At 42.2% G+C, this 27,875-nt stretch overlaps 1 protein-coding gene across 1 annotated transcript in view; it reads right to left on the reverse strand.

Annotated features, from left to right (window-relative positions):
- Window positions 1-26,964, reverse strand: part of TRPM3 (transient receptor potential cation channel subfamily M member 3) — a 714,222-nt gene extending 687,258 nt beyond the window's left edge. The window contains exon 1 of the mRNA XM_030193857.1: window positions 26,875-26,964. Within this exon, the coding sequence (XP_030049717.1) occupies window positions 26,875-26,964 (90 nt within the window). The remainder of the gene's footprint in view (window positions 1-26,874) is intronic.
- Window positions 26,965-27,875: the final 911 nt, after the last annotated feature.

Genomic DNA, 27,875 nt, shown 5'->3' on the forward strand with positions numbered 1-27,875 from the left:
ATTTCAATGCAAACTTCACTTTTCATATTACCTTTTATAAAGCTAGTTGGTGTCGACCTAGCTGCACATATTCATTCCATCAAATGTATTAATACTCCATGAACCACCTTGTAAAGTGAGACCTGCGGTGACATCAAGGCCTACTTCTGCTTCTGGCAGTTTTGCACACAAGCAGATTACACTGTAAAATCCATATAGCCAGTAAATTCATTGTCCTTAAATGAAGGCTGCTTGAAAAATTCTCATTTAAATTACCGCAGCTGCGACTTAAACTACCCATTTTAACAACCCTAAACATTGCTATCCCATCTACAAAATTACCCAAGATCCCAATCCCAACCCTCACTCTTCTAAGGTTGGGTGGGATGAAATTTATTCCTTCAGTTCCCTCAACTAGCTTTCCTTCTTTCCAACTAGCTTTCCATCAATTCTCCTCAGCCTGGAGCCCGCCAATTTTCCTGATGTTCTCGTGCTCCCCCAACCTTAAAAAAAAAAAAAAAAACAATACAAAATTTACATATCCTTTGAAGCCACCTTTCTTTCTGCTCTATTTTGAATGCCTTACTAAAACCTCAACATCTCTTCCCAATAATCCCTTCTTATTTTTATTTACCCCTTTTTGCTAATTAATTTGTTAATTATTTTAATTACATCATTTCATTAATTTTAATTTTAATTCCTAAGTCTTTATAAAACACCCATTGCAAAATAATTAAATTATCTTCTTATCGAGTATATATCTCCCCTGCCACCACCCAATTTTCTTTTATGCCTTCACCATAACAAAATATATATATAGGCACTACTGCAGCAATGGCAATATTATCCACCCATAATTGATCTTATGGGTTTTCTTTATTATAGAATATATCCGCTCTGTGTCTAATATAGGCCTAAATGAATGTGACCAAATTTGGGCGTATGGAGAGGCGCTTGGCATACCATGCAGAAATTTAAGCCTGTTCTATAAAATCTAGGTGTACTTTAGAGAATATGCCTAGGCGTATTTTTTTACCACGTGGATTTTTTAAGGCACCATATATAGAATCTACCCGTTAGTGTGCATTTTGGACTAGATTCTACATATGACTCCTGAAAAATTGGCACTGAAAATATTTCTGCCTAGGCATAGTCTGTGAACTGTGCCTAGATTTAGGTGCAGTTGATAGAATACTCCTAACAGGTTTATAGAACACACCTAGTAGCCATGCCTGCACCTAATTCTAGGCATGCCCATTTACACCAAGTAAAAGTTGGTGTAAATGACGACGCTTAAGTTAGGCACAGAGCAGGTATATTATATAACCATGTATGTGTAGATGTTCAGAATGTTCACAGTCTGCCCATTCCATGCCCGTGAAAATGCCCCCTTTTTGGCAGTGCGCATTAGAATTTACATGCACCATTTTACCGAATACACCTAGCAAGTTGGTTCTAATTAATGCCAACTGGTGTGAATAATTGCTTCTTAAGTGGCAATTATCGGTGCTGATTGGCTTGCTAAGTAATTAAAGTGCACAAACCCAGAATATGACCAGATCTGCGTGCACAATTTCAGCCACACTATATAGAATCCAGAGGTTTGTTTCTAACTTGGGTGCAAGCATTTACACCTACTAAAGGTTAGAGTAAATGCTGACACCCAACTGATAGCAGTTAGGCTTGCAAATGCAGGTATTCTATGACACTGTGCCCAATTTCTGGGAACACTCCTGGCCTGCTTATGCTCAGTTTTCACACATGCTCAGTTTATGTATGAGAACTAGCATGCATGGAGTGCTGCTATTGGTAGTTCAAGAATGCTGCCACTGACTGCCAAGCTTGGCTGAGGGGATTTCTGGGGACCTTTGGAGAGTGTATTCAGTTGGTAGGGCTTGCAGTTCCCCATCAGCCAAGGTACGTAAATGTTTAATCTAAGCTGGAGAATGTTTAGGGGGCTGGGAGTGGTAGAGAGTGGGGGTGATCAGGGGCAGAGAGTAAAATGGAAATGCATTGTCCCCACTCCTTTTGCTAGTTGGCCCACCCAGAATTTGGATTCTGGGTATGCCACTGGGATATTCTTAGATAAAGCTCTTTACTAGAGGTAAACTTCTCCCCTCTGTGAAAGAACATATTCCCCTTGAATGAATGGCTTTGTCACACTAGGAACAATCCACCTCAAGTGAACTCAAATCCTGAGAAAAAGAGTTCATGCAATACCACAAGTTGGTGGTTACAAAATAATTCCAATGTTACTTAACAAAACTTGGGGTATCACAAATCAGTTCACTTTCCCAGGATTCCATAATATGAGTTAAGAAAGTAGGACAGCGATTTAGTGGCAAACAAAATTCAATCTAACACAGTTTGTCAATGACAGCACATTCAATTGTAGAGTTCAGAAACTGGGATAAATGATAAGACTTCCAAAAAAAGTTGTTCCTTCCTCCAGGCAGTTCACATCAGTAACTTCTATGCAGTACTATACCCAGAGGACCAAAACAGTCCAATCTTATAACAAATGGTTATGAAGACATTTTTCTTCTCATACAGTGCTTCTCTGCACAGAGAACTCTGCTAATCTGACATAAATCATAACAGTTTTATAGTATTGAATAAACAAGGCCTTTATTTTGATTGTCGGGGATACTTACTTAACTCAGTAGCTCATGGTACAGATTAACCAATCTATCTTCCTGAGTTGGTCAAAGGATGTTCTATCATGCCTTAGGTCTTTGAGTAGAGTTCCTTACTCACTCTCTCCATTGAAATATATGGCAAACTGGCTTCTGCACCAGTAAATATCTACAAGCTAAAAAGCAAAAATAAGAAGACACAACTCCCTGTGCCCACTAGATGTCACTGTTGGCATCATCTTGTCTTAAAGGCACAAACCCCCCCTTTTTTTTTTTTTTATTAACCCTACTCCTGGAACAAATTGCATTACTAAGAATAGATAGGGATTAAGGTTGGTTAGATGTTATGGAACTCAAGTTGTAGTTAGCATTGGATTCACTGACATTGTAAACCATAGGTTTCAAAGATCTTGGGTCTCCCCAATACTTTCTATATAAAATTGTCTCCTATTACTCTCAACCTGATTCACACTTCAAAACAAAATGATTTTATATAGAGTTTTTAGAATGAATGCATCCCATAATACTACATAAAGGTACAAGAAATGTAAACAGATACTGTAACAGATTTCAGGGAGATGTACGCTGAAATCTTCTGTCCAGTGCGTGGCGACAGACAAAAAAGCAAACAGAATGTTAGGAATTATTAGGAAAGGGATGCAAAAAAGACCTAGAGTAATATAATGCCTCTGTATCGCTCCATGGTGCGACCTCACCTTGAGTATTGTGTTCAATTCTGGTCCCCATAGCTCAAAAAAGGTATAGCAGAATTAGAAAAGGTTTAAAGAAGAGTGACCAAAATGATAAAGGGGATGGAACTCCTCTTGTATGAGGAAAGGCTAAAGAGGTTTGGGCTCTTCAGCTTGGAAAAGAGATGACTGAGGGGGGATATGAATGAGGTCTATAAAATTGTGAGTGAATCAATAAAAGTGAATCGATTTTTCACTCTTTGAAAAAGTACAAAGACAAGGGGACACTCAATGAAATTGCATGGAAATACTTTTAATACAAATAGTAGGATATATTTTTTCACTCAAAGAATAGTTAAGCTCTGGAACTTGCTGCCAGAGGATGTGGTAACAGCGGTTAGCATAGCTAGGTTTAAAAAAGTTTAGGACAAGTTCTTGGAGGAAAAGTCCATAGTCTGTTATTGAGATGGACATGGGGAAGCCATGACTGGTAGCATGGATTATTGCTACTAATTGGGTTTGTGCCAGGTATTTGTGACAGTGGATTGGCCACTGTTGGAAGCAGGATACTGGGCTAGCTGGACTATTGGTCTGACCCAGTATGGCTATAAACATGTATACTCTGGAGGAAAGGAGAAACAGGGGTGATATGATACAGACCTTCAAATATTTGAAAGGTATTAATTCGCAAACGAACCTTTTCCGGAGATGGGAAGATGGTAGAACGAGAGGACATGAAATGAGATTGAAGGGGGGCAGACTCAAGAAAAATGTCAGGAAGTATTTTTTCACGGAGAGAGTAGTGGATTCTTGGAATGCCTTCCCGCGGGAGGTGGTGGAAATGAAAATGGTAACGGAATTCAAACATGTGTGGGATAAGCATAAAGGAATCCTGTGCCGAAGGAATGGATCCTCAGGAGCTTAGTCAAGATCGGGAGACGGGGCTGGTGGTTTGGAGGCAGGGATAGTGCTGGGCAGACTTGTACGGTCTGTGCCAGAGCCGGTGGTTGGGAGGAGGGGCTGGTGGTTGGGAGGCGGGGATAGTGCTGGGCAGACTTATACGGTCTGTGCCCTGAAGAGCACAGGTACAAATCAAAGTAGGGTATACACAAAAAGCAGCAAATATGAGTTATCTTGTTGGGCAGACTGGATGGACTGTGCAGGTCTTTTTCTGCCATCATCTACTATGTTACTATGTTACTGACAGAGAAGTTGAATAGCAGAGTATACACAAATCAGAACCTGGTTAATAGATGCTGAATGGAGAATTCAAAACAAAAGAGAAAAGATGAACAGAAAATTGAAATTCTAAATCAGAAAAGAAGAGGAAGTGGAGCTTATGTCAGGTGTTTTAGGGCAGAAGAGAAGTTCTAACAGCATTGTGAAAGGTGGGAGATAGATATGTGAAGAGGTCTGAGACTGAGAAGCAGTAGGAGTTGAAAGATGCAAAGTAATGAGATTAGAGAGAGATTCAAAAGCAGTCGTACTCATGGACAAAAATAGCACTGCAGAAGATTTCTCTAAACCAGTGGTTCTCAACCTTTCTTTTGTTGTGACACACCTGGGAGATGATGCTTTTATGTGTGACACACTGGATACTAAAACTCACAGCTGTGCAAAAAATCCTAAATATTTAATTGTTAAAATGATTCAGGGAAAATATAAAATATTCTTAAACAACATTTACTTATTTGTTTTATATACTACATAGTAACATATAGTAACGTAGTAGATGACGGCAGAAAAAGACCTGCACGGTCCATCTAGTCTGTCCAACAAGATAAACTCATATGTGCTACTTCTTGTGTATACCTTACCTTGATTTGTATCTGCCATTTTTAGGACACAGACCGTAGAAGTCTTGCCCAGAACTAGCCCCACCACCCAAACACCAGCCCCGCCTCCCAATCTCGGCTAAGCTTCTGAGGATCCATTCCTTCTGCACAGGATTCCTTTATGTTTATCTCACGCATGCTTGAATTCCGCTACCGTTTTCATCTTCACCACCTCCCGCGGGAGGGCATTCCAAATATCTACCACTCTCTCCGTGAAAAAATACTTCCCGACATTTTTCTTGAGTCTGCCCCCCTTCACTCTCATATCATGTCCTCTCGTTCTACCGCCCTCCCATCTCCCATACAGTTGTTAAAATTATCAGAGGCTGGCTTTGATAGCCATGGGAAGTCGTAAGGAAGAGTAAAGGCAGAAGGCCCAAACATTGTGGTGGTTGGTTTCAAGTCCTACCCCTTGCTATGATGTCATCGCCCACTGACAGCATTTATTCAGACTCCCTGTGGAGCGGCCCATGGACATGTGACCTAAGGAGCATGAGACCATTGGTTAAAAGGTTTGCCAAGGTAAAAACTGCCTCTACTTCTTCCGCTCCAGTAACTGGACCCATCAACAAGCAAGTTACATTGAACATGGGGTGAGTACCTGAGCTCAGTTGGCTCAGTCAGCTACTTCTCAGTCTGCATCTAGTTTGGGGGCCTCATTTAGACCCACAGAGAGATCTCTAACCACTGTGCCCAAGAATTGTGTTGACCTACTGTTATTTCACCTTTGGGATCTGTTGCAGCTCCTGCTTTAGCGTTAAAAGAATCTGTTCAGGGTTGTTGTGCAGGAGTTAGGCACACAGGTTAGATAATACAAGGAGTTACACGCCTAACTGCCAACAGTTAGGAACGAGTACTTACACCAGCCTTTGTCATGGTGTAAGTGCTCACACCTAAAGTTAGGCACGAAACTGCAGAATTATCCCAACAACCTTCCTAGGCAGCCCCGATGGGCTATGCTGGTCTTTCTCTGCTATCCTTTACTATGTTACTATGTTAAGGATTAAAAGTGAGTATGTAGCTTTAAGGAAGCAGTTAAAGACATACATATTTATACATGCTTTTCCGTGAACTAAAGAAGGGTGTGGGTGGATGGTAGCTCTTTGTTTAATGTATTAGGTTAATGTCTTTTGCTCTTGACTGAATTCTTCATTTATTTGATTAATGGAATGTTTAGCGGTTTTATACTATAGTGTCTTTTTTTTGTGAGCTTTATGTATAGGGTTCATATTTGAAAGAGAAAAACATTTTAAAAAGTGGCACAAAGCAGCATTTGGACATTTTGCTTGCCAAAACATTCAAATCACTATTTTTGAAACTCATTTTCTAAACATTTTTCTATGCAGTTTGACTGCAGTGCGTTCAAATCACAAGGAAGGCATGTCTGGGGCATGTGTTTGTATGGTATGAGCAGCGTGTGGTGGCCAGAGCGATAGTCAGTTGATCAGTGACAGTGAGGTCTGAGGTGTGATGCTCAGAGTGGAGATTCCTGAGGCAGGCACGTTCAGCCAAAACACGGTGCCATGTTGAGTCTTTAAGATACTAGCAATAAAGAGTGTTTTTCCTCCGCTTGGGTGTCTCTTGGTTTGTCCTTGAAGAGCCACTATCCGTTTTCCACTCCATCCTTCCTTCGGGGGCATTTTTCTGCTATAATATAACAAAACAAAAAATGTCCAGGACCAAAATAAGATGTTTTGAGCTAGACCTGTTTTAATAACAACTAAACAACAATAAAGTGCCCCAGATGACCAGATGACCACTGAAGGAATAATGGAATGACCCCCTTACTCCACCAATAGTCACTCACCCCTTCCCCTGCCCAGAAAGGTGAAAGAAGCAGTACACACCAGCCTCTATGATAGCCTCAGAATCTATGGTCAGTCAGAGCATCAAGCAGGATTCTGGAGTAGTCTAGTGATTAGTGCAGTGCACCATGGAGAAGGGGCCCAGGCCCATAATCCACTTTTGTTCCACATGACCCTAAAACCTACCAAAACCCTACCGTACCCACATCTAGGTGACACCTGCATAATAAGGGCATTTGTAGTGGTAACAGTTGGGTTCAGTAAGTATTTGGAGGATTTTGGAAGGTTCACCATACAATATAAGGGGGTAATGGAGATGTGTATCTGAGACCTTTTATGTGACGTCCACTGCAATGCCCCCTAGGGTGCCCCACTGCTCTGCTGGGATGTCTTTGTGGCCAGTTGACTAAGAATGGTGGCTCCTTATACATCCCAATGGCTTGATTTTGTGCACTTTTCACTTGGACTTCATTTTTCCAAAAATGGTCCAAAAGATAAATGTACTGAGTAGAGCAACAACTAGAAAAAGGCCATATTTGAAACAAAAAAAATAAACATTTTTTTGCTTTCAAAAATTGTTATATTCGTCACTTGAATTTTAGATGTTTTGAGCAAAATGTCCAAAGTTGGATTTAAATGTCATATCAAAAATGGTCCTCCATATTTCTCTTATAGCCTGTTAACCCTAGAACGCATATTGGGGGCCTTTTAGGCCCCCATGCTTACATTTTTGCTATTATCTGCAAAATTACTTTAGTTAGAATTTTGAAACTCAAGGTATTACTCAAGTATGTCATTGTTGATAATATCCAGTTGTTCATATAATTTTTTTTCATAGGCATTATGGTGTAACAATGCTTGTTTGGTGAAAACTACATCTGTACGAATTGTGTTTTTATCATGTTCTCAGAAGTGTTTGTGTCTCAAGTTACTTTATTTGTACTCAGTAATGCTGGTGGAGGGGCCAGGGTGTGGATAATAACATGTGAGGATGTCATGTGATTTTTGGAGGGAGTGATAAGGCCATGACATCACCTCAGGTCCTCTGAACACTGAGGACAGTATACACTGTGAGCTAATTGCTGAAGGACCTGTGATAAGATAAGCTGTTGAGAGGAAATCTGTTTCATTTTCTAACATCTAGTCAGCAATGGCACAGTCTTCCTCCAAGTGTCTGACTGACCAAGAGATTGAAGCGATTATGTTTCAAAGCGATGATGAAAGTGAACTATCTTTGTCTGATGAAGAATATCTGCCACCAGCTAATCAAACATCCTCATCCAGTGATTCTTCTGATGATGAAGAAGTGAATCTAGTGGATCCTCAAGAAGTGATAAGTAGAACATCCAAAACGAATGTTTTTTGGGACAGTAATCCTACATTAGTCGGACGTACTCCAATACACAATATTGTGAGACAGGCTCAAGGAGCTGTGGGAAGTCCCAGTTACTTTACCCCTAAAGATGTATTCTGTACTTATTTTTCTGACAATATTGCAGAAGAGGTCCTATTATGTTCAAACCTAGAAGGAAGACGTATCGCTTCAGCAAAAAATAAGTCCTGGAAAAATATCTCAAAAGAGGAACTTTATGCATATATTGGACTTTTCCTGCTGGCAGGGAGTCAAAAATTGTATGATGTCCCAATACGAGAATTATTTCTGGACCCACTTTCTGATCCACACTATAAGGCGACAATGTCAGTGGGCAGATATGAGGAAATTAGAAGGATCATTCGCTTTGATGATAAGCGAACTCGTGCAGCGAGGTTTGAAACAGACAAATTAGCCCCTATCAGTTATATCTGGAACATATTTATCAAAAATTGCACAAAACTTTACAATCCTAGTACTAATGTTACTGTAGATGAGCAACTTGTACCGTTCAGAGGACGCTGCAAATTCATACAATACATGCCCAGCAAGCCAGCCAAGTACGGTATAAAAATCTTCTGGATGTGTGATTCTGCAAATTATTATGGCATAAATGGCGTAATCTACTGTGGCAAAGAGGTTGGTGCACCAGTACAGAAGGATCTGGGGTCTGAAATAGTCAAAACTCTTGCTGTTCCAATATTCAATTCAGGTAGAAACATCACCATGGACAATTATTTCACCAATGTTGAACTAGGCAATTTTCTGCTTGCAAAAGCTATTACACTTGTTGGTACTATAAAGCAAAACAGACGAGAAATTCCAGCAGCACTCAAACACAATCGTCAGCAAGCACTTTATGAGAGTGTCTTTGGATTCAATAACAAAGCGACTTTGGTATCTTACAAGGCAAAGAAGGAGAAATCTGTAATTTTACTCAGTACCATGCATCACGATTGCAGTGTTGACAGCAATAACTAAAAATTGAAAACAGAAATCATCCTGCATTACAATGCAACAAAAGGAGGTGTAGATAAAATGGATGAGATGGTGGGAGAATATTCGTGTAAGAGGCAAACAAAACGATGGCCTGTAGTACTATTTTCAAATATGCTTGATGTAGCAGCCCTAAATTCATTCATTATTTATACAGAAACTCATCCTGAATTTCATGCACAGAGGAAGGACAGGAGACGCTTATTCTTGAAGGACCTTTGTCATGAACTTGTAATACCTCACATGATAGAGCGAAGCGACTTGAAATGCTTGCCAAAGAAAACTAAAGAAGCAATGAAACGGTGTGGCGTACAGTTTCAGATTACTCCAGAGCCAGGAGAAAGAAAACGAAAGCGTTGTTTCATGTGTCCAAGAAACATAGAGAGGAAAACTGAGCGATATTGTTCCACTTGTAAGGAAACTGTTTGCAAAGAACACTCTTCTGAAAAAATAACATGTCAGAATTGTTTGGAAGACTAATATAATAGAAAAGAAAGTTAGAATAAAAATGTAGCTGCAGCTAGTTTGCTATAGATTTCTATGCATTTTTGTGTGTTTTCATGTCTTTGCGTGAAATTTGGGAAAAAAAAGATTTTTTGGTGTTTTCTGTGAAAAATTATAATTAAAATGTTGTCCACTATTCATATTTTATTGAGCAATTTTGAAATAAACTTGTGAAAGTTATTTAAGTGTGTTTTTCTACATTATGTGCATGGGGGCCTAAAGGCCCCCATGACGTTAATATGTATATTTTTAACGTCATGCGTTCTAGGGTTAAGATCTGATTGTATTATAAACAATTAGAAACAGAATGAATGAAATAAAATCTTGTAGAATTTCAGGTAAATTGCAGTCTGCCCTCAAGGGAAAGGGTGTCCTACAGAATGGGTACAATATATTTGAAATCAGAGTTTCTAGTTGTCATCTGCCTCACTAGTGACAAAGATAGAGTGACCAATAACTCCAGCCTGGCTGAACTTAATGACTTGGAGGAGAAATATGATCGGAACTCAACATTTCTGATAAATGGTTTAGGGGGACTTTTACTAAAGATTAGCTCGAGTTATCTGCAGCAGGGCCCATAGGAATAAAATGGGACCTGCAGCACATAACTCGAGCTAACCTTAGTAAAAGACCCCTTTAGAGATTTCCTGAAAATACATTTATGAGCAATTGAAAGGATCTTAATTTTGATCCATTGCTTTACTGGTAACTAATGAATTTCAGACAAGAGTGAAATTATACGATCACTGTAGTTTGCTGTCAATAAAGGATAATTAGCAATATTCTATATGATCCGGAATCTCTTTAAGGCAACTCTTCAAAGATTTTGATAAAGCAAAGTGCAATAATTCAACCTGCTAACTACCAAGGCATGGATTACAAACTCCACATACTTTTTTTTTCTCTAGAAAAATTGTGTATGGTAAATTTGTGCAAGTAAAAAAAAAAAAGGTATGGATATCTGTTGAAATCCGGCTTTATGTAGACCAGTAGTTCTTAAAGCTTTTTTGTTTCTAGCATTCCTCTATCCTTGTTCCTTCTCACCCAGTACTTTCCTCGCCCTTAATTGTCTTGTCTGTCTGTATTTTTAGATTGTAAGCTCTATCGAGCAGGGACTGTCTCTCTGTGTCAGGTGTTCAGCGCTGCGTGCGTCTGGTAGTGCTATACAAATGTTAATAATAATAATAATAATCAATGACACCCTTGCACCTCCTTCCTAAACTACATGTCCACTAGTGTTTACCGACAGCTACATACGTCGTTAACTGTTAGCCGCTAGCAGTGCTGACTGCCAGTGGCGTAGTCATACTCTGTGCATATGTTGTGTACACACCTCCTGTCAGTAGTAGCTCTCTTTTCAGAGCAATTGAAATCGCAAAAATCAAATAGCTTTTTGTCATCATCCAATAAAGAAGTAGACGATACAATGGATTTCCAGATGACAACTTTGAGTGATAAAGTTTCTTTGAATTGTAAAATACCCTGAATTTTGGACCAGATATCTTTCCAGAAAAGAGTGCCACATTCAAATAGAATGTGTGTGAGTGCCAGTTTCTATGTGACAAGACCAACACTGATCAGAAGTTGAGTGACCATTGGCTTTCGATTTCCTAGGTGTCCAAAGTGATCTATGCTTGATAAAGTAAAGAGTCTGAGTAATGGCCACAGACATTGAGATTCTTGGACCTTTGGACCAGAAAATGCACCAAAATTCATTTGTGTCCTTTTCACAAACTTTTCCCACCTTTTTTTTTTTACATTTAACACTGTCTTGATCTACTCCAAAGAAATCATTTAAGTATCTTTTCTGATAATGCTTTTACATACATATAGAGGGGCATAATCGAACGGGGACGACCATCTCTAAGGGTGTCCATCTCTAAGGACGTTCCGGCGAAGGGGCGGGGAAACCCGTATTATTGAAACAAGATGGAAGTCCATCTTTCATTTCGATAATACGGTTGGGGACACTGAAACCACAACATTTAGGTCAACCTTAGAGACGGTCGACCTAAATGTTGAGATGGTCGACCTTAGAGATGGCTGTTCCCGGTTTTCGGCCATAATGGAAACCGAGGATGCCCATCTCAAAAACGACCAAATCCAAGCCCTTTGGTCGTGGGAGGAGCCAGCATTCGTAGTGCACTGGTCCTCCTCACATGCCAGGACACCAACCAGGCACCCTAGGGGGCACTGCAGTGGACTTCACAAATTGCTCCCAGGTGCATAGCTCCCTTACCTTGGGTGCCGAGCCCCCCAACCCCCTCCCCCTAAAACCCACTCCCCACAACTGTACACCACTACCATAGCCCTTAGGGATGAAGGAGGGCACCTATGTGTGGGTACAGTGGGTTTTGGGAGGGTTTTGGAGGGTTCACATTTTACCAGCACAAGTGTAACAGGTTGGGGGGGGGGATGGGCCTGGGTCTGTCTGCCTTAAGTGCACTCCACCCACTAAAAACTGCTCCACAGACCTGCATACTGCTGTGATTGAGCTGGGTATGACATTTGAGGCTGGCATAGAGGCTGTAAAAAAATGTTTTTTAATTTTTTTTTTTAGGGTGGGAGGAGGTTGGTGACCACTAGGGGAGTAAGGGGAGGTCATCCCTGATTCCCTCCGGCGGTCATCTGGTCAGTTCGAGCACCTTTTTGAGGCTTCGTTGTGAAAGAAAAGGGACCAAGTAAAGTCGACCAAATGCTCGTGAGGGACGCCCTTCTTTTTTCATTATCGGCCGAGGACGCCCATCTCTTAATCATGCCCCTGTCCCGCCTTCGGTCCACTGCCGACATGCCCCTGTGAACTTTGGTCGTACCCGCGACGGAAAGCAGTTGAGGATGCAAAAAATCGGCTTTCAATTATGCTGATTTGGGAAGGACGCCCATCTCCCGATTTGTGTCGGAAGATGGGCGTCCTTCCCTTTCGAAAATAAGCTAGATAGTAACATAGTAAATGATGGCAGATAAAGACCTGTATGGTCCATCCAGTCTGCCCAACAAGATAAACTAATTTTACATGGTATGTGATACTTTATATGTTTACCTGAGTTTGATTTATCCCTGACATTCTCAGGGCACAGACTGTAGAATTGTGCCCAGCACTGTTCTTTACTAAAAGTTCTGAAGATAACGTCAAAGCCCCTTAAAATTTACACTCAAGCCCATCCATATCTATAACATTTGATGCTCATGTTTGTATTACATTGTTTTTAATATTATGATAAAATTCACGTTTTTTTCTGACTTCTTGTTATTGATACACTGTTTGTATTTAAAAAAGTGCAAAATCATAAAATAGTAATTGTCTATATGTGATAGACACAGCAACAAATTGCCAACTGTCCTGGTTGTGATGCCAGTATTAATTCATGAAGGAGTATAACCTGTGAGGGTCAGATGCGACTCTGGCCACCTTGCTGGGCAGACCAGGGCCGCCGAGAAACTGAGCCGGGAGTAGGGCAAGGCCGCCCTCTGGGCCCCCGTCGTCCCCCCCCCCCAATCGCTACTACTGTCGCCTCCCTCTCCTGCTCCCAGGACGCTGGTGCCGCAGTCCCCAGTCTGCACCAACCTACCCTCAGCTCCATCCACAGCCCCCTTCTGTCTGCCACCGGGCCCCCTGCATTAAAAAAAAAAATCTCTAAATCGGCAGCGCAGCACCTCACCTCTTTGTAAAAGCGGCTGATCACCTCTCCTCGGGCCTTCTCTCACTGTGCCCCGCCCTTGCGGAAATAGGAAGTTACATCAGACGAGAGCGGGACACAGTGAGGGAAGGTTCGAGGTGATCTGCCGCTCTCACACAGACGTGAGGCGCTGCGCTGCCAATTAGAGATTTTTTTTTTAAATGCAGGGGGCCTGGTGGCAGACAGAAGGGGGCTGTCAAAGGAGCTGAGGGTAGGCAGGTAGAGACTGGGGACTGTGGTGCCAGCAGCCTGGGAGCAGGAGAGAGACCCCGGTTCTGGGCCCCACTTGGAGGCCCGGGCCCGGGGAATTTTGTCCCCTCTGTCCCCGCCTCTTGGCGGCCCTGGGGCAGTCTGGATGGACCATGCAGATCAATGGTTGTACATCACTTCTTATTTTGTTTGCTCCCTCTGGAGTGCCTACCCCTTTTGCAAATCTTTGTCTCATCTGCAAAAATACAAATTTTCAATCCTACACTTCAGAGATATCACTCATGAAGATGTAAATTCAACTTTATTTCTTCTGAATGAATGTCATTTATTTATGTATTTACTGTATTTATAATCCACCTACACCTAAGTAGAGTACAATAAAACATATATAAGAATAAAACCAAATACAACAAAAGTAAAACATCAAATACACACATCTTAACAGACTACTCTTTCATAGGTTGGTAACTAGTGCAGCTTGGCTAATACTGGTGAAATATGAAGAAACGCCCATAGAATTAACTATGGGCATATAACATTCGCATTACTGCAGTAGTTCTAATAGATTTGTTTTGAAAGGTGGGGTGGGGGGAGAGGGGAAGGGTTTGAAAAACGGAGGAGTAAACGAAAGAGGAAGAGGGAGGGAATTATTTTATAAATAGAATTGATGAAATAATTTAGGGCCCTGTTTACCAAGTCGTGCTGTAGGCGTGCTAACATTTTAGTGCACGCTAATGATAGAGACACCCGTTATATTCCTGTGGATGTCTCTAGCGTCAGCACAGCTTACTAAACAGGGCTCGTAATGTTAAATTTATTAAGGTAGTATGGCATATAAATTAATGCTGAATTTATTTATTTATTTAAATAGCTCGATGGAGGAAAAAGTTTTAAATGAAGAGGAGAAGTGACAGGGGTTGCTTTTAATTGAATTTAAAAAAGTAACTTGGAAAGGAAATTGATTGGGGCTGTGAGGTGTTAACATAGGGAGTTTTGTTTGGAATTAGGGTGGGGCAAAGGATCATGAAAGACACAGCATTTTGGCAGGCTAAAGGCTGTGGGCTGTGGAGATACAGCAGGTAGATTGGTGGGACAGAAGTGTGAGAACATTGGGAGGCTGAAATTTAATCCCATTCAATCCCTCCCTAATTTTGGTTGGATTGGGAGGTTAGTATTTAATTTTGGGGGTAGGATTGTTTAATTTTATTTATTGAGTTACAAGAAGGAAAATTATTAAGTCTCAGCACGGAAAATTTCATGTGAATTTCAAGCAGCCTTCATTTAAGGATAATTAATTAAATGGATTTATGGTTTAGTTTGTGTAATATGCTTATGTGCGAAACCACCATAAGTGGGAGTGAGGCCTTGACGTCACTGCAGGTCTCACTTTACAAGTGGAGTATTGAGTATGAATACATTTGATAATAAGTATGTCTAGCTAGGTTGGCACCGACTAGCTATTAAAGTGAATACAAGAGAATTGAAGGTCGTATTGAAATGCTAACAAGTTACTCTGTTATTTTGTTTAAGTTTATGATTTATTAATAAAGCTGCGGCCAAATTAATTATCCAGCAAACAAGTTGTCATTGATTTATTTATGTGTGATGTAAGAACGAATACAGTGCAAGTGCCAATGTTATAGAATTGAGGAATGCCAGACACCAATTGAGCTGCTGAGTTCTGTACTACCTATCTTGGCTTCAGTGTTAACAATGCAGCAAATTACAATAATCAATTTTTTATAAAAGAAGACATTGCACAACCAACCTAAATTCCATCTGAGGTAACATCAGTCTCAATTTACCCAACATATGTAGCCTGAAAAAAACAATCTTTCATTAAATATTGAATATGAAGCTTCTAGAGTCTAGAATGATCCCAGGACAATGAACTTGTGCCAACCCAACAATATCCTGGTCACGTAATTGTATATATGCATGCATTTATTTACAGAGATTATTAAATTTAACCAGAATAGGTAATGTCAAAGCCAGTCTATGACTGACAGCTAAGATTTCTGTTTTGGCAACATTCAGCACAAGTCTATTGTTATACAACCACTCAGCAATTTCATCCAGAATTGTAGGTAATCTAATCAGTCCTGCATCCAAAGAATGGAATGAAAGAAAGAATTGAATGTCATTAGCATAAACTCTGTAATGCACTTTCAGCTTTTTCAGTCTCCAGCAGAGCGGGACAAGATACAGAATTGCAGACAAGGATGAAACCTCTGGAACACCTACAGTCAAAAAAATTAGGGAAGATATTCTATGACCTAATATTACCTCTTGTCCCCAGGAAGGAATTCCATAAGAAAGGCTCTGCTACTGGGAAAAAGAAAAAACAAACTGTGGGGCCCATTTTGTAAAGGGTTGGCGTGCAGCAACAGTCTTGCCGTATGCCAATCAGGAACTACTGCCAGGCTACTGCAGGAACCCGGTCCTAGTTCCTGCCCCCAGTATGCACCATTTTTGGCACAACAAAAATATTTTCAATTTTGTAGCGACAGTCCTTACCTGGCGGTAATTGGACACTGCCACACGCTGTCCGGGTTACCGTCGGGTTAGGGCAGGAACCCTTACAAGTGCTCTCCCCTGAAATGGCCATGCAAGTGGTTCACTTACCATACAGCTATTTCTTTTCCTGAAAAAAGATAGCCTTTTATCTGCTGTGATAAAAGGGGGCCTCAGCGCATGTAAAAAACACGCGCTGATGCAAACGCAGACCCCCTTTTACCAGTTTAGTAAAAGGACCCCTGCATTTTTTGTGATATACAATCTTACCCCGAGTACTGAGGATACACCATTGATTTTCAGAATACTACTAGAATGCAACTTAAGAAAAGAAATGTAACCTGATGCTCAATGTCAGGAAAATCAGGGGCCCTTTTACTAAACCGCGTAAGCGTCTACTTGCACCCAATGTGCGCCAAAATGGAGTTACCGCCCAACTACTGCGTGGCTTTTGCAGTAATTTCATTTTTGGCACGCATCCAATACGTGCATCTGAGAAATATTTTTTATTTCGGGCCGCGCACAATGGACAAGCGCCAAGTGGCATTTGGCGTAGGTTATTACCATCCAGATTCTTTACCACTAGGTCAATGACTGTCGGTAAGGGCTCAGACCCAATGTTTGTTTTCGGCAAAAAAAGGCATTTTTTTATAGGTGCGCTGAAAAATATTTCTGCGTGCGCCCAAAACACGCGTCTACACTACCGCAGGCCATTTTTCAGCGCACCTTAGTAAAAGGACCCCTCAGAGTATAGAGCTTAGATTTTTATACAAGAAGCTACTGGGAGACAGTGGAGTGCCATTAATTGAGGGATAATATGAGAGAGCACAAGAATATCTGTCAAAAAGATGAGTAGCAAAGTTTTAATTTCCTTATAATAATTAAACATAAGCAGGCAAACCAAAGTAAAAGGAGTAATAGTAATGTAACCCTGAACATACCACAGCCTGCAAAACAACCTTCAACTGTTCTGGCTGTACATGAAAATGCAACTCTGGAGAGACCTCAGCTAAAAGAATGAAAATGTCAAAATAATAATGACATTTGTTTATACTCAGCATTATCCACAAGTTCTAAGCAGAGAACAACGCACATATATAATAAAATTTAAACAAAGGGGCCCTTTTTATCAACCAGCGGTAGGGCTATCTTGCAGGTAGCATGTGGCAAAACAGCAGTACCGCCGGGCACCTGGTAGTTTTGTGTTTCCCACCTGCCATTTCCCTTGCCAGAAAATAATTTTGCATTTTCTAGTGTGGGGGGCATGCCCAACGGTAATTGGGCAGTACCATGCAATGCCTGATTACCGCCAGGTTAGCGTGTGAACCCTTATTGCCTACTAAATAGGATGTGGGAGGGCTCAGGGAGTAAATGGCCTTACGTCAATTTTTATATTACCTCATGGCCATTAATGACTTTTATTTTTAAAATAGCCTCTTTCTCACTGAGGTAAAAAAAAAATGGCCTGTCGCACGGCAATTCCACACGCCCACACTACCACAGGCCATTTTTTACTGCAGTTTGGTAAAAGGGTCCCTAAGATTTTTAAAATTGACAAACATCAAAATAATGCCATCACAACACAAAGCACAAAAGCTACAGATAACAATACCCAAATAACATGGTTTGGCTAACCTATTTAATGAAGACGAGATGGGAATTCCTCTAAACACAACAGAAGACCAAGATAATTAAAACATCACTATTTGTAGAGGTGTTTACTTAAGGGTCCTTTCATGAAGCTGTGGCAAAAGGGGGCCTCCGCTGGCATCAGTGCCTGTTTTTGATGCGCACTGAGGCCCCCTTTTACTGCAGTGGGTAAAAGGCAGGCCTTTGTCTTTTTCAGGACATGGCCGTATGGCAAGTGAAACACTTGCTGCGTGGCCATTTTGGGGGGGAAGCTCTTATCACCACCCATTGAGGTGGCAGTAAGGGCTCCCGAGTAAACCATTCTCTGGCAAAATTCGTTGCCAGAGAATGTGGTAAAGGCGGTTAGCTTAGCAGAGTTTAAAAAAGGGTTGGACGGCTTCCTAAAGGAAAAGTCCATAGACCGTTATTAAATAGACTTGGGGAAAATCCACTATTTCTGGGATAAGCAGTATAAAATGTTTTGTACTTTTTTGGGATCTTGCCAGGTATTTGTGACCTGGATTGGCCCAAAGTCGGAAACAGGATGCTGGGCATGATGAACCTTTGGTCTTTCCCAGTATGGCAATACTTATGTAGGTAACTGGGCACTGCGTGGCACTGCCTAATTAGGCGGGGTAAACACTGGTGCTATAAATATAAAAATATTTTTGTAGCGCCAGATATGACACACGCTTGGGGTGGGAACTACCGCTGGCTCCCTTTTTAGTGAGCGGTAAGCTTGCTGGGGAATATATTTGTGGAATTTGTCTGTTTTTGTTGTAAGTTATTGGTTTCTTTCACTAAATCATGCTAGAGTTTTTAGCTCTTGCTAATATCTAGGGCGTGCTAAACGTTAGCGATGCCCATATGTCACTAACATTTAGCACGCACTAAATATTACTGTGCGCTAAAAAAGACCCCTTATAATTCTTATTGTTTTATTGTAATTGTTTACAGTATATTTATAATTTTGTATTAGCAACTGCTTTGTGATTTTTGGATTAAGACGGTATGTCAAGTATAAAAAATATGGAGGGGTCCTTTTACTAAGCTGCGGTAAGCATTAACACGTGCTTACCCCAACAAAAAATATTTTTGTGATTGGCATGTGTTTAGCACTTGCTAATAAATAGATTTTAATTTTTTAGTGCTGGGGATGGGTCAGGGGGGCGGAGAGTAGACGTGTTCTGCGTTAAAAAGTTAGCGCAGTTACATTGCTGTGAGCAAACTGATTAGTGCGTGATTAGCACATGAGCCCATACTGTCCACAAAATAGGTGGTGGTAGGGGTTCACATGCTAATTGCCGTGTGCTAATGGGAATATTAGCACACGGCAATTAATTCAAAATATATAAAAAAAAGCAGTCATTTTACCCCTGCGGTAAAAATGGTCTTATTGTGTGGGAATGACCAGCATAAGGACGCCCTAAGGCCGCTTTTTACCCCAGTTTGGTAAAAGGGCCCTGAAGTTTGAAAGACTATATAATATTCAAACTGCATGGTACCAGGGGCATAGCTATGTGGGGCCATGGGGGCATGGGCCCCCGTAGATTTGGCCCTGGACCCCCCAGCCGCCAACCCCTTTGAACCCCACCTCCCGCCTCCAACCCTCCCCCGCTGCCACCACCGTCGGGGACCTTTGCTGGCGGGGGTCCCCAACCCCCGCCAGCCGAAGTCCTCTTCTCCGGCCGCGTTGTTGATCTGCAAGGGAAGGCTTCTGTTTCTTTGAGTCTGACATCCTGCACGTACAAACAGAAGCCTGCGCAGCCGCGTTGCTGATCTGCAAGGGCAGGCTTCTGTTTCTGTGAGTTTGACATCCTGCACGTACATGCAGGACATCAGACTCACAGAAACAGAAGCCTGCCCTTGCAGATCAGCAACGTGGCCGCACCGAAGAGGACTTCGACTGGCGGGGGATGGGGACCCCTGCCAGCAAAGGTACCCGATGGCGGGGGAGGGTTGGCGGCGGTGGGAACAGAGGATCGAAAGGGTTGGTGCCGGGGAGGGTCAAAGGTGGTGGTGGTGGGGTCAAAAATGGCAGCAGGGGGTTAAAAATGGCAGGTGGGGGGTTGGCGGCGCCGGGGTAGGGGGGCTAAAATGTGCCCCCTCACCTCGGGCTCTGGACCCCCGCTGAAGTCTGGCTACACCCCTGCATGGTACTAAACTAACAAGAAACTTGAGGGTCCTTTTATCAGACAGAGGTAAAAAGTGACCTTAGCATGTCCTTACACGGGGTCATTCCTGCGCTCTAAGCCATTTTTAACGCTAGGGTAAAGTGGCTGGTTTTCTGAATTTTTCAATAGTGGGCATGCACTAATGTTCACATTAGCGCATGGCCAGTAGCGCATGAGCTCCTACTACTACCCAGGGGTGAACTGAGGGTGGTCTGGGCTCCCAGGCACTGAGGGTGGTCTGCTTCCCCTGCCCAGATGCTGCCCGACACACCCCTGATGCTCCTGCTGCCGCAGCCGATGCCCCCGCTGCTCTGGTCCTACTTGAGGGGTCCTGGTAGTCTGGTGGCCTCTGCGGGGGGAGGGGAGCATGTTCTTTCCAGCCTGCTGTGCTGCCGTTATTCCCCCACCTGCCAGCGCTGCTGTGCTTTCAGAGTGGCATCTGAGACTTCCCACGGTAGTCTCGCGGGTCTCGACAGTCTCGCAAGACTTCCAAAGGGAGTCTTGTCTGCCATTTTTTAAATATGGTGGTGCCAGGTGGGGAGGAATAGCGGCAGGCCAGGCAGGAAAGAACAGCCCCCCCCCCCCCCACTGAGGCCACTAGATCACCAGCAGCGTGCCAGGCATGCAGGCATCTGGGCAGAACCTCTGGGCCCTCAGGCACTGCCCGGTTGCCTGAGTGGTCAGTCCGCCCCTGCTACTATTTTGTAGGTTGTAGGGACTCATGTGCTAAGCCTGTGCTAATCAGTTAGCCTGAGGCAATGCAGCTGCACTAACCGATTAGCACAGAACATGACCCCTCTCCCCTCCCAGACATGCCCCCTGCGCCAAAAAATAACAAATATTTTTTAATACGTGGATAGTGCACGCACATGGCAAAATTACCACAGGATGCCTTAGCACGCCCCGTGGAACGCCACGTTTTGCTGCCATACGCACACGTTAGTGCTTACTGCAGCTTTGTAAAAGGGACCCATAGCGACATAGTTGATGATGGCTGAAAAAGACCAATTGGCCTATCCAGGCTGCCCTTACACAGCTAAGAATATAACCAGCTGCTCTATACAGAACTCGACTGTTTATACTTTAGCAATCCCTATTCAAATCAATTTTAGCTTTCTTCATTATTGGTTCTTTCAGATATTAGTATTCAACATCTAAACCCACTCCTTCCTCTACCATTTTACTACAAAACTTTGTAGTAATCTGAAAATTTATCACAATTAGTGAGACCATTGCCAGAACATTCTGTCATCTGGAGGAGTGGCCTAGTGGTTAGCATGGTGGACTTTGGTCCTGAGGAACTGAGTTCAATTCCCACTTCAGGCACAAGCAACTCCTTGTGACTCTGGGCAAGTCACTTAACCCTCCATTGCCCCATGTAAGCCGCATTGAGCCTGCCATAAGTGGGAAAGCATGGGGTACAAATGTAACAAAAATAAAATCTAGGTCCATATGGGTTTGCCAGATACTACCTAAACACCAACCTACTGCATTGGTCTGCTTGGTTTCTGGAGAGCTGCAGCTCTGTTATACCAACCCAGCTGCCCTGTGGGAATCCAGGTCATGCTTCTTTTATCTCAGTCCTGGATAATACCCAGCCGCCACCAAGGTGCTAGCTTTGACTCAGATTCATTTCTGGGCCCAAACTGTCTCTGTTTTCTTTATCCTTTTCATTCAAAAAGATATTTATTAATTAATGAATTAAATAATATGACAACGAAAAGATTCCCAGATTAAAAGCAAAAACATGAATTTCCAAATGCATGCACCATGAAGGGTAACACAGGATTAGTAAACTGTATGGCTTGACCTTATGGTCCAAGCTGCAGTACGGCTTCTTGTGCTGGAAAACACCTAAATCCACACTCTGTTGGGGTTAATTGAGATCAGATTTGATATAAAGACAAAGTGAGGGAGCACAGTAAAAGGGGAAAAACAGCTACCTGCTACTGTGATGTGTAATGGGCTGCCAGCCATAAACAGCATTAACGAGGGGCATATTTGGTTTGTTAGTGACCATTAAAGAATTAGGAATTGATATTGAAAGTGAGATAACTGGGCAGGAGAGCCTGCTGTCTGATTTAATCGCTTGAACAGGGCTATCGGCTGATATTCAGCGGCACTTAACCAGTTAGTTAGTTAGTTAGTTAGTTAGTTTTCAGCACTAACTGCTAAAGCCACAGCTAGTGATTTTGTGGGCGGTCTGGGGGTGGAGTCATCACTTATGCAGTTAAGTGTCGACATCCAGCACTTAACTGCCTAAGGTTAACCAGAGAAATTGAACCTCATAAAACAGAGTCCTATCTTTATCCGGTTTGAAATAGGCAGTTAAGTGCTGAATATTGCGTCAACCAGATAAGGGATAGCCGGCCTCACAAACTGTGTTCAGACGTAGCCTGGCACTGAATATCTGGGCATAACACCGCAGCTACAGTCTGAATATTTATCCCTCTGTGTGTGCTAAATTGATTTAAAGTGCATGAGGAGGGGGGAGAGGGGTGTAGTTATCAAGGTGTGGTAAAAGTTGGACTTTTATCTCAGCTTAATTCACTGTTGGAGTCACAAAGCTGTGGTAACTCAGTACCACAGGACAGTGACTCCCGCAGTACATGAGTAACACAGCTTGGATCAACCTCACAAGTAGCGTTATTCATCCTACCTGGGAGCACTGAGCCACTAATCCATGGCCCAATGCTCCTGCAGCATATATTAAAGAGGCAAGGCATTATTCTCTTTCCCCCTGGCACATACCCCTGAAGCTCCCCCATTATCACATACCCCTATCTTTCAAAGCCCCCTACCCTCCCTTAGGCCTGACTAAGCCTATTTTTACAAATTCCTGGGGTCTAATGGTTATGGGACAGGAACAATCCCCAGTCATTCCTGCCCCTTCTGGCATTTATCACCCCTAGTGGTAGTCACGAGGTAATAACACTAAAGGTCAAGTTGCTTTATTGGTGGAAAAGGCCTTTATATAGCAGCTAGAACCCTAGCAGAAGTACCACAAGACTACTGCTAGGGAGCACCAGCACTAGGGTTACCATATGGCTCCAGAAAAAGGAGGACGGATTGAGCCAGCCGGGTTTTACTTCCATTGAAAGCAATGGAAGTAAAACCCAGCTGGCTCAATTACTTCCATTGAAAGCAATGGAAGTAAAACCCGGCTGGCTCAATCCATCCTCCTTTTTCTGGAGCCATATGGTAACCCTAACCAGCACCATTTTGAAACCAGTATTGAAAGAGGCAGGAGGACTAGGGATTGCTCTGGTCCCATTTCCAAGTATTTTCGAAGGTAGGCCTCAGGGGGCTTATGGGAGGATGGAGAAGCAGGTTGTGAATTCTCTAGGACAGTACAATAACTTGTATGCCTGCTTTCAATTCACCTTCACCTCAGATTTGGGAAAAAAAAAGTAATTCGATCTAAAATCCAAGTTTCTTTGAAAATCATCCCCCGAGAAGCTAGGTAATACAATTTAGAGAGTGTGAATTTTCAAGAGAAAAATGAGACCTTTATGATAAAGATCACACCCCACTGCCTTTGACATTAGTACAAAATCCTAAAAATAAAATGATTATTTAAAAAAAAAAAGAAGACAATAAAGCCATCAACAGCCTGTCTTGGAATTGTTTAGTGAATAATTTATAGTATTTCCTCTTAAAATGTGTGCAGTGATGAAATAATTATGAAATTGGGGCATAATTTGTTTATCCATCAAACAGAGCACCAGAAAACAACTTCTCAAGACACTAGGAGTGTCCGGAGAGCATCACTGAGGAGATAAAGAATCCACCTCCCCCACCCTCCCCAGAGGTCACATCAGTAGCAAGTGATTTTTCTTGCAAATATGCTGCAGCCCAGCAATTCCGTTCTGGAAATTCTGTTTTCACAAAAGGCAGGCAGGCAGGCATTTTCACTCCCAATATGTTCCATTTTTCTTCCTTTAATTTGCCTCCTTCTGCGTGACGTTAGGATGAGCAGTAATTCATTCAGATACTGCAGATAATCACAAGTGCTAGATGCCCTCTTTCCTTCCTCAGCAGCAAAGGCAATGCATCCCCTGGAATCACCCCTGACTGTCTTAATGAGATTTGCATGCACCTGCTCCCACAGCAGTACATTGCCCCTGCCCACCCAGGATCCAAACAGAATTCACATTTTCCATCTGAAACATGAAAAGCAGCTGGAGAAAGAATTTACCTATCCTGACTATGGGCATGGATTCAGGATGCAGTTGTGCAGAAGGGGTAGCTTTCCTTATTTTGAGATACCAACTGTCTGCTTAGGTAAAAGCTGTTAGCTTAGCAGGGTTTTTTTTAAAAAGGGTCTGGATAGTTTCCTAAAAGAACAATCCCATAAGCCATTATTAAGATGGACTTGGGGAAACCCACTGCTTGTTTCTAGGATAAGCAGCATAAAATCTGTTTTACTGTTCTGGGATCTTGCCAGGTACTTGTGACCTGGATTGGCCACTATTGGAAACAGAATACTGGGCTTGATGGACCTTCGGTCTGTCCCAGTATGACCATGCTTATGTTCTTATGTTCACATGAAAACAAAATCCAAATACATGCAGTATAGACCACCCCAGCTGAAAATGCCCATTATTTAACAGCAGACCACACCAAGTTACTTTAAGTTCCAAATCATACGGACCATTTGCATATCATTATTAGAAACTGAGCCCATTCCTAGGTATGAGCTGTCATTTGCAGTAACATAGGACATGTCAATAGCATGTCCCTTGTTCCTGCATGTTTTTAAAATAAAAATGAGCAGGAAAAAAACAGATTTTTTCTGCTTGTTTTCATTTAACATGCAAGATCATGGGACATCTTCCCTTGAGCGCTATAAAGTTGTGCGTGCAAATTTAGGCATGCATCAAATTTGCACATGCAATTTAATTACATAACCAGCCAATTAGTGCCAATAATTGGCTTTTTAACAAGCAATTGTTGGCGCTAATTAGATATAATTAGAACTTAGGCACATACATTTAGACACAAGATCCATGCCTAAATTTTACACCTGGCCCAAAAAAGGAGGTGCAGAAATGGGAGGGTCATGGGCATTTTGGGGTGGATTGGGGGAGTGGTTTCAGCAATGCATGTCATTATTGAATATAGGGGCTCTGTATGTACATATAGGCCCAGGCATTTGCACCATGTTTTCATAGGTGCAGTGCCTAAATTTATGTGCAGGCTATAGAATAGTGCTTTTTTTGTGCTGATTTCTTTGGTGTCATATATAGAAAGACTAAGGAGGCTAGGGTTTTTCAACTTAGAGAAGAGATGGCTGAGGGGAGACATGATAGAGGTATATAAAATAATGAGTGGAGTGGAACAGGTGGATGTGAAGCGTCTGTTCACGCTTTCCAAAAATACTAGGACTAGGGGGCATGCGATGAAACTGCAGTGTAGTAAATTTAAAACAAATAGGAGAAAAGTTTTCTTCACCCAACTCATAATTAAACTCTGGAATTCGTTGCCGGAGAACGTGGTGAATGTGGTTAGCTTGGCAGAGTTTAAAAAAGGGTTAGATGGGTTTCCTAAAGGACAAATCCATAAACCACTACTAAATGGACTTGGGAAAAATCCAAAATTCCAGGAATAACATGTATAGAATGTTTGTACGTTTGGGAAGCTTGCCAGGTGCCCTTGGCCTGGATTGGCCGCTGTTGTGGACAGGATGCTGGGCTCGATGGACCCTTGGTCTTTTCCCAGTGTGGCATTACTTATGTAATTCTGTAGAATTTACCCTTTGTGTTTTTCCATTTGGGTATAATAGTGCATCCTCTTTGAAAATAATGTGCGCTATTTTCAAAGAGGACACACTCTTAATGACATTGCCCCTGAAATTAAAAAAAAAAATGACGACTAACGAACAATGCTGCAAACATCACAGGAAACAAAACGAAACAAAATTCTTCAGGCTGCCCAACCCTACCATCCTGAAATCTTGTCCCTTAGGCAAGATTTATGTTCGGTAAAATAAGTGAATAATTCTTAACAATCCTGAGTTCAATTTGTAACTTCTAACTTAAGAGTGCAAGGAAATAAATTCCCTTTCAGCTATAGAACAATCTTGTCATATTCAAGATTAGTGATGCAATCGCTATGTGCCTGGAGTTAGACTTTGGCTGGGAGATACCCTATGCACTTTTTTGGACCAAATAGGATTGAGGACCACCATGTCTCACACTTTGTCCAATCTGATATTCAAAACCAAAATTTCCTATCTAGGCATAAAAAGCTCTGCGTTGACCCTACTTAGATGAACCAATCATGTTCAGCAAATCAAGCTGTGACACAACACCTGTTCCCTTGTCCTACTCAAACCAAAGCGCCTGATCATTTACGAGCTCTGCTGGCCACAGGTTGAACGCTGGCCAGTGCTTGGCGCGATCGTCAAGCCAGCACAACCCTGTATTCGTTTGCCAGGGCTCCCATTTAGGAATTAGTGCGCGTAAGTATTCAGAGTCCCAGAAGATTATTTGCACCGTCTTATCGGCAGCAGCAACTTGAAAAACTCCATCCTCAACAATGACCTCAATAAATATGTTGTGCTTTTATTTCTTTGCACTAGGAATTCATGCAGATCTTAATATGAAATACATCCAGCAGCTGAATGAATCGCCTAATATTCTATATTTATCTTATTCCCCCCCCCCCTCTTTTGTCAAAGATGCTACTACAAACAGAGAATTTCCATTCGATGTGGTTCCCAAAGACATGCAAAGTTGAAAGTGTTCCTGGATTAGGATCCTGCTGTTCAGACAGTAATACTTTAGATGGAAGGAAAGAAAAACTACCAAAATGTTACAGTCCACGTTTCACGCAACATTTTTCAACTGTACCTTGAGAAGTCTGACAGATGGGAGAAAGGCAGCGTGGCACAGCTTTCGGATGGTCCAGTTTAGAGGCCGGGAGGCATCAGCTTGGTTCATGACCCTCTACAGTATTCCACCCAAGAAATGAACATCAGACGGTAAAATGCCTATGGAACAAAAGGCTCTCTGATATTCCGACATCCTACGTTCACCATGTCCACCCCAGCTCTGCATCAGTTCTCCAGGGCAGGTGCTTCGTGCAACTCGGAAAGCTAGAAAAGTGGATTCACTTTAACTGCAGATCCTCCTTAAGAAAACAGTTCCTGGTCTCGGAGCTCTAGCGCTCGTGCATGCCAAATGTAACTGAAGGGAAACCATCAGCCTGCGCTCAAGGAAGGGGATGCACTGTTTAACGAGAGGGACAGCCTGCAGGAGAAAGCCTGCAGTAAGAGCTGCTTCTCCCTCCCTCCGCCCTTGTCTCTCTCCCTCCCTCCCTCCCTCTCACTATTTTCTGTGCACATACGGGTCGTGTGTTCTCAGAGATGTTAGCAGTTTGCTATATTTCGTCTACTTAGTTTCGTGGGTGGGAGGGGAGGGAGAAATATGGAAAAGACCTAGAATAAAGATGTCAGGTAAATTAGGGAAATTTACACGTGTATGTGTGTGTGAGTGAGAGAGAGAATGAGGTTAATGCGGGTACAAACCGGTGACAAAAATAAGCATCAGTGTTAAAAAGAAAACTTGCTGGTCTAAGCTGCAAACCAGATCCATGGTATTATCTACAGATATCAAGTTATACATTACCCACAATCTGTAAGCATAGGTGACTCCTCCCCAAATTACTGTGGTTTGGAGAAAGCTATCTTACCTGGCATTGTTTTTCTAATAAAGAAAAGCAGGTAAAAATAACATTATCCCCTGAATTCAATAAAAAAAAGCGTTAAAAATTGTGCCTGCATATTTAGTCACATGTCCAATTTGTGCATGCAATTGAATGGAATGACGAGCTAATTGACACCAATAATTAG

Source organism: Microcaecilia unicolor, chromosome 2 (genome assembly GCF_901765095.1).
Source record: "Microcaecilia unicolor chromosome 2, aMicUni1.1, whole genome shotgun sequence".
NCBI lineage: Eukaryota > Metazoa > Chordata > Amphibia > Gymnophiona > Siphonopidae > Microcaecilia > Microcaecilia unicolor.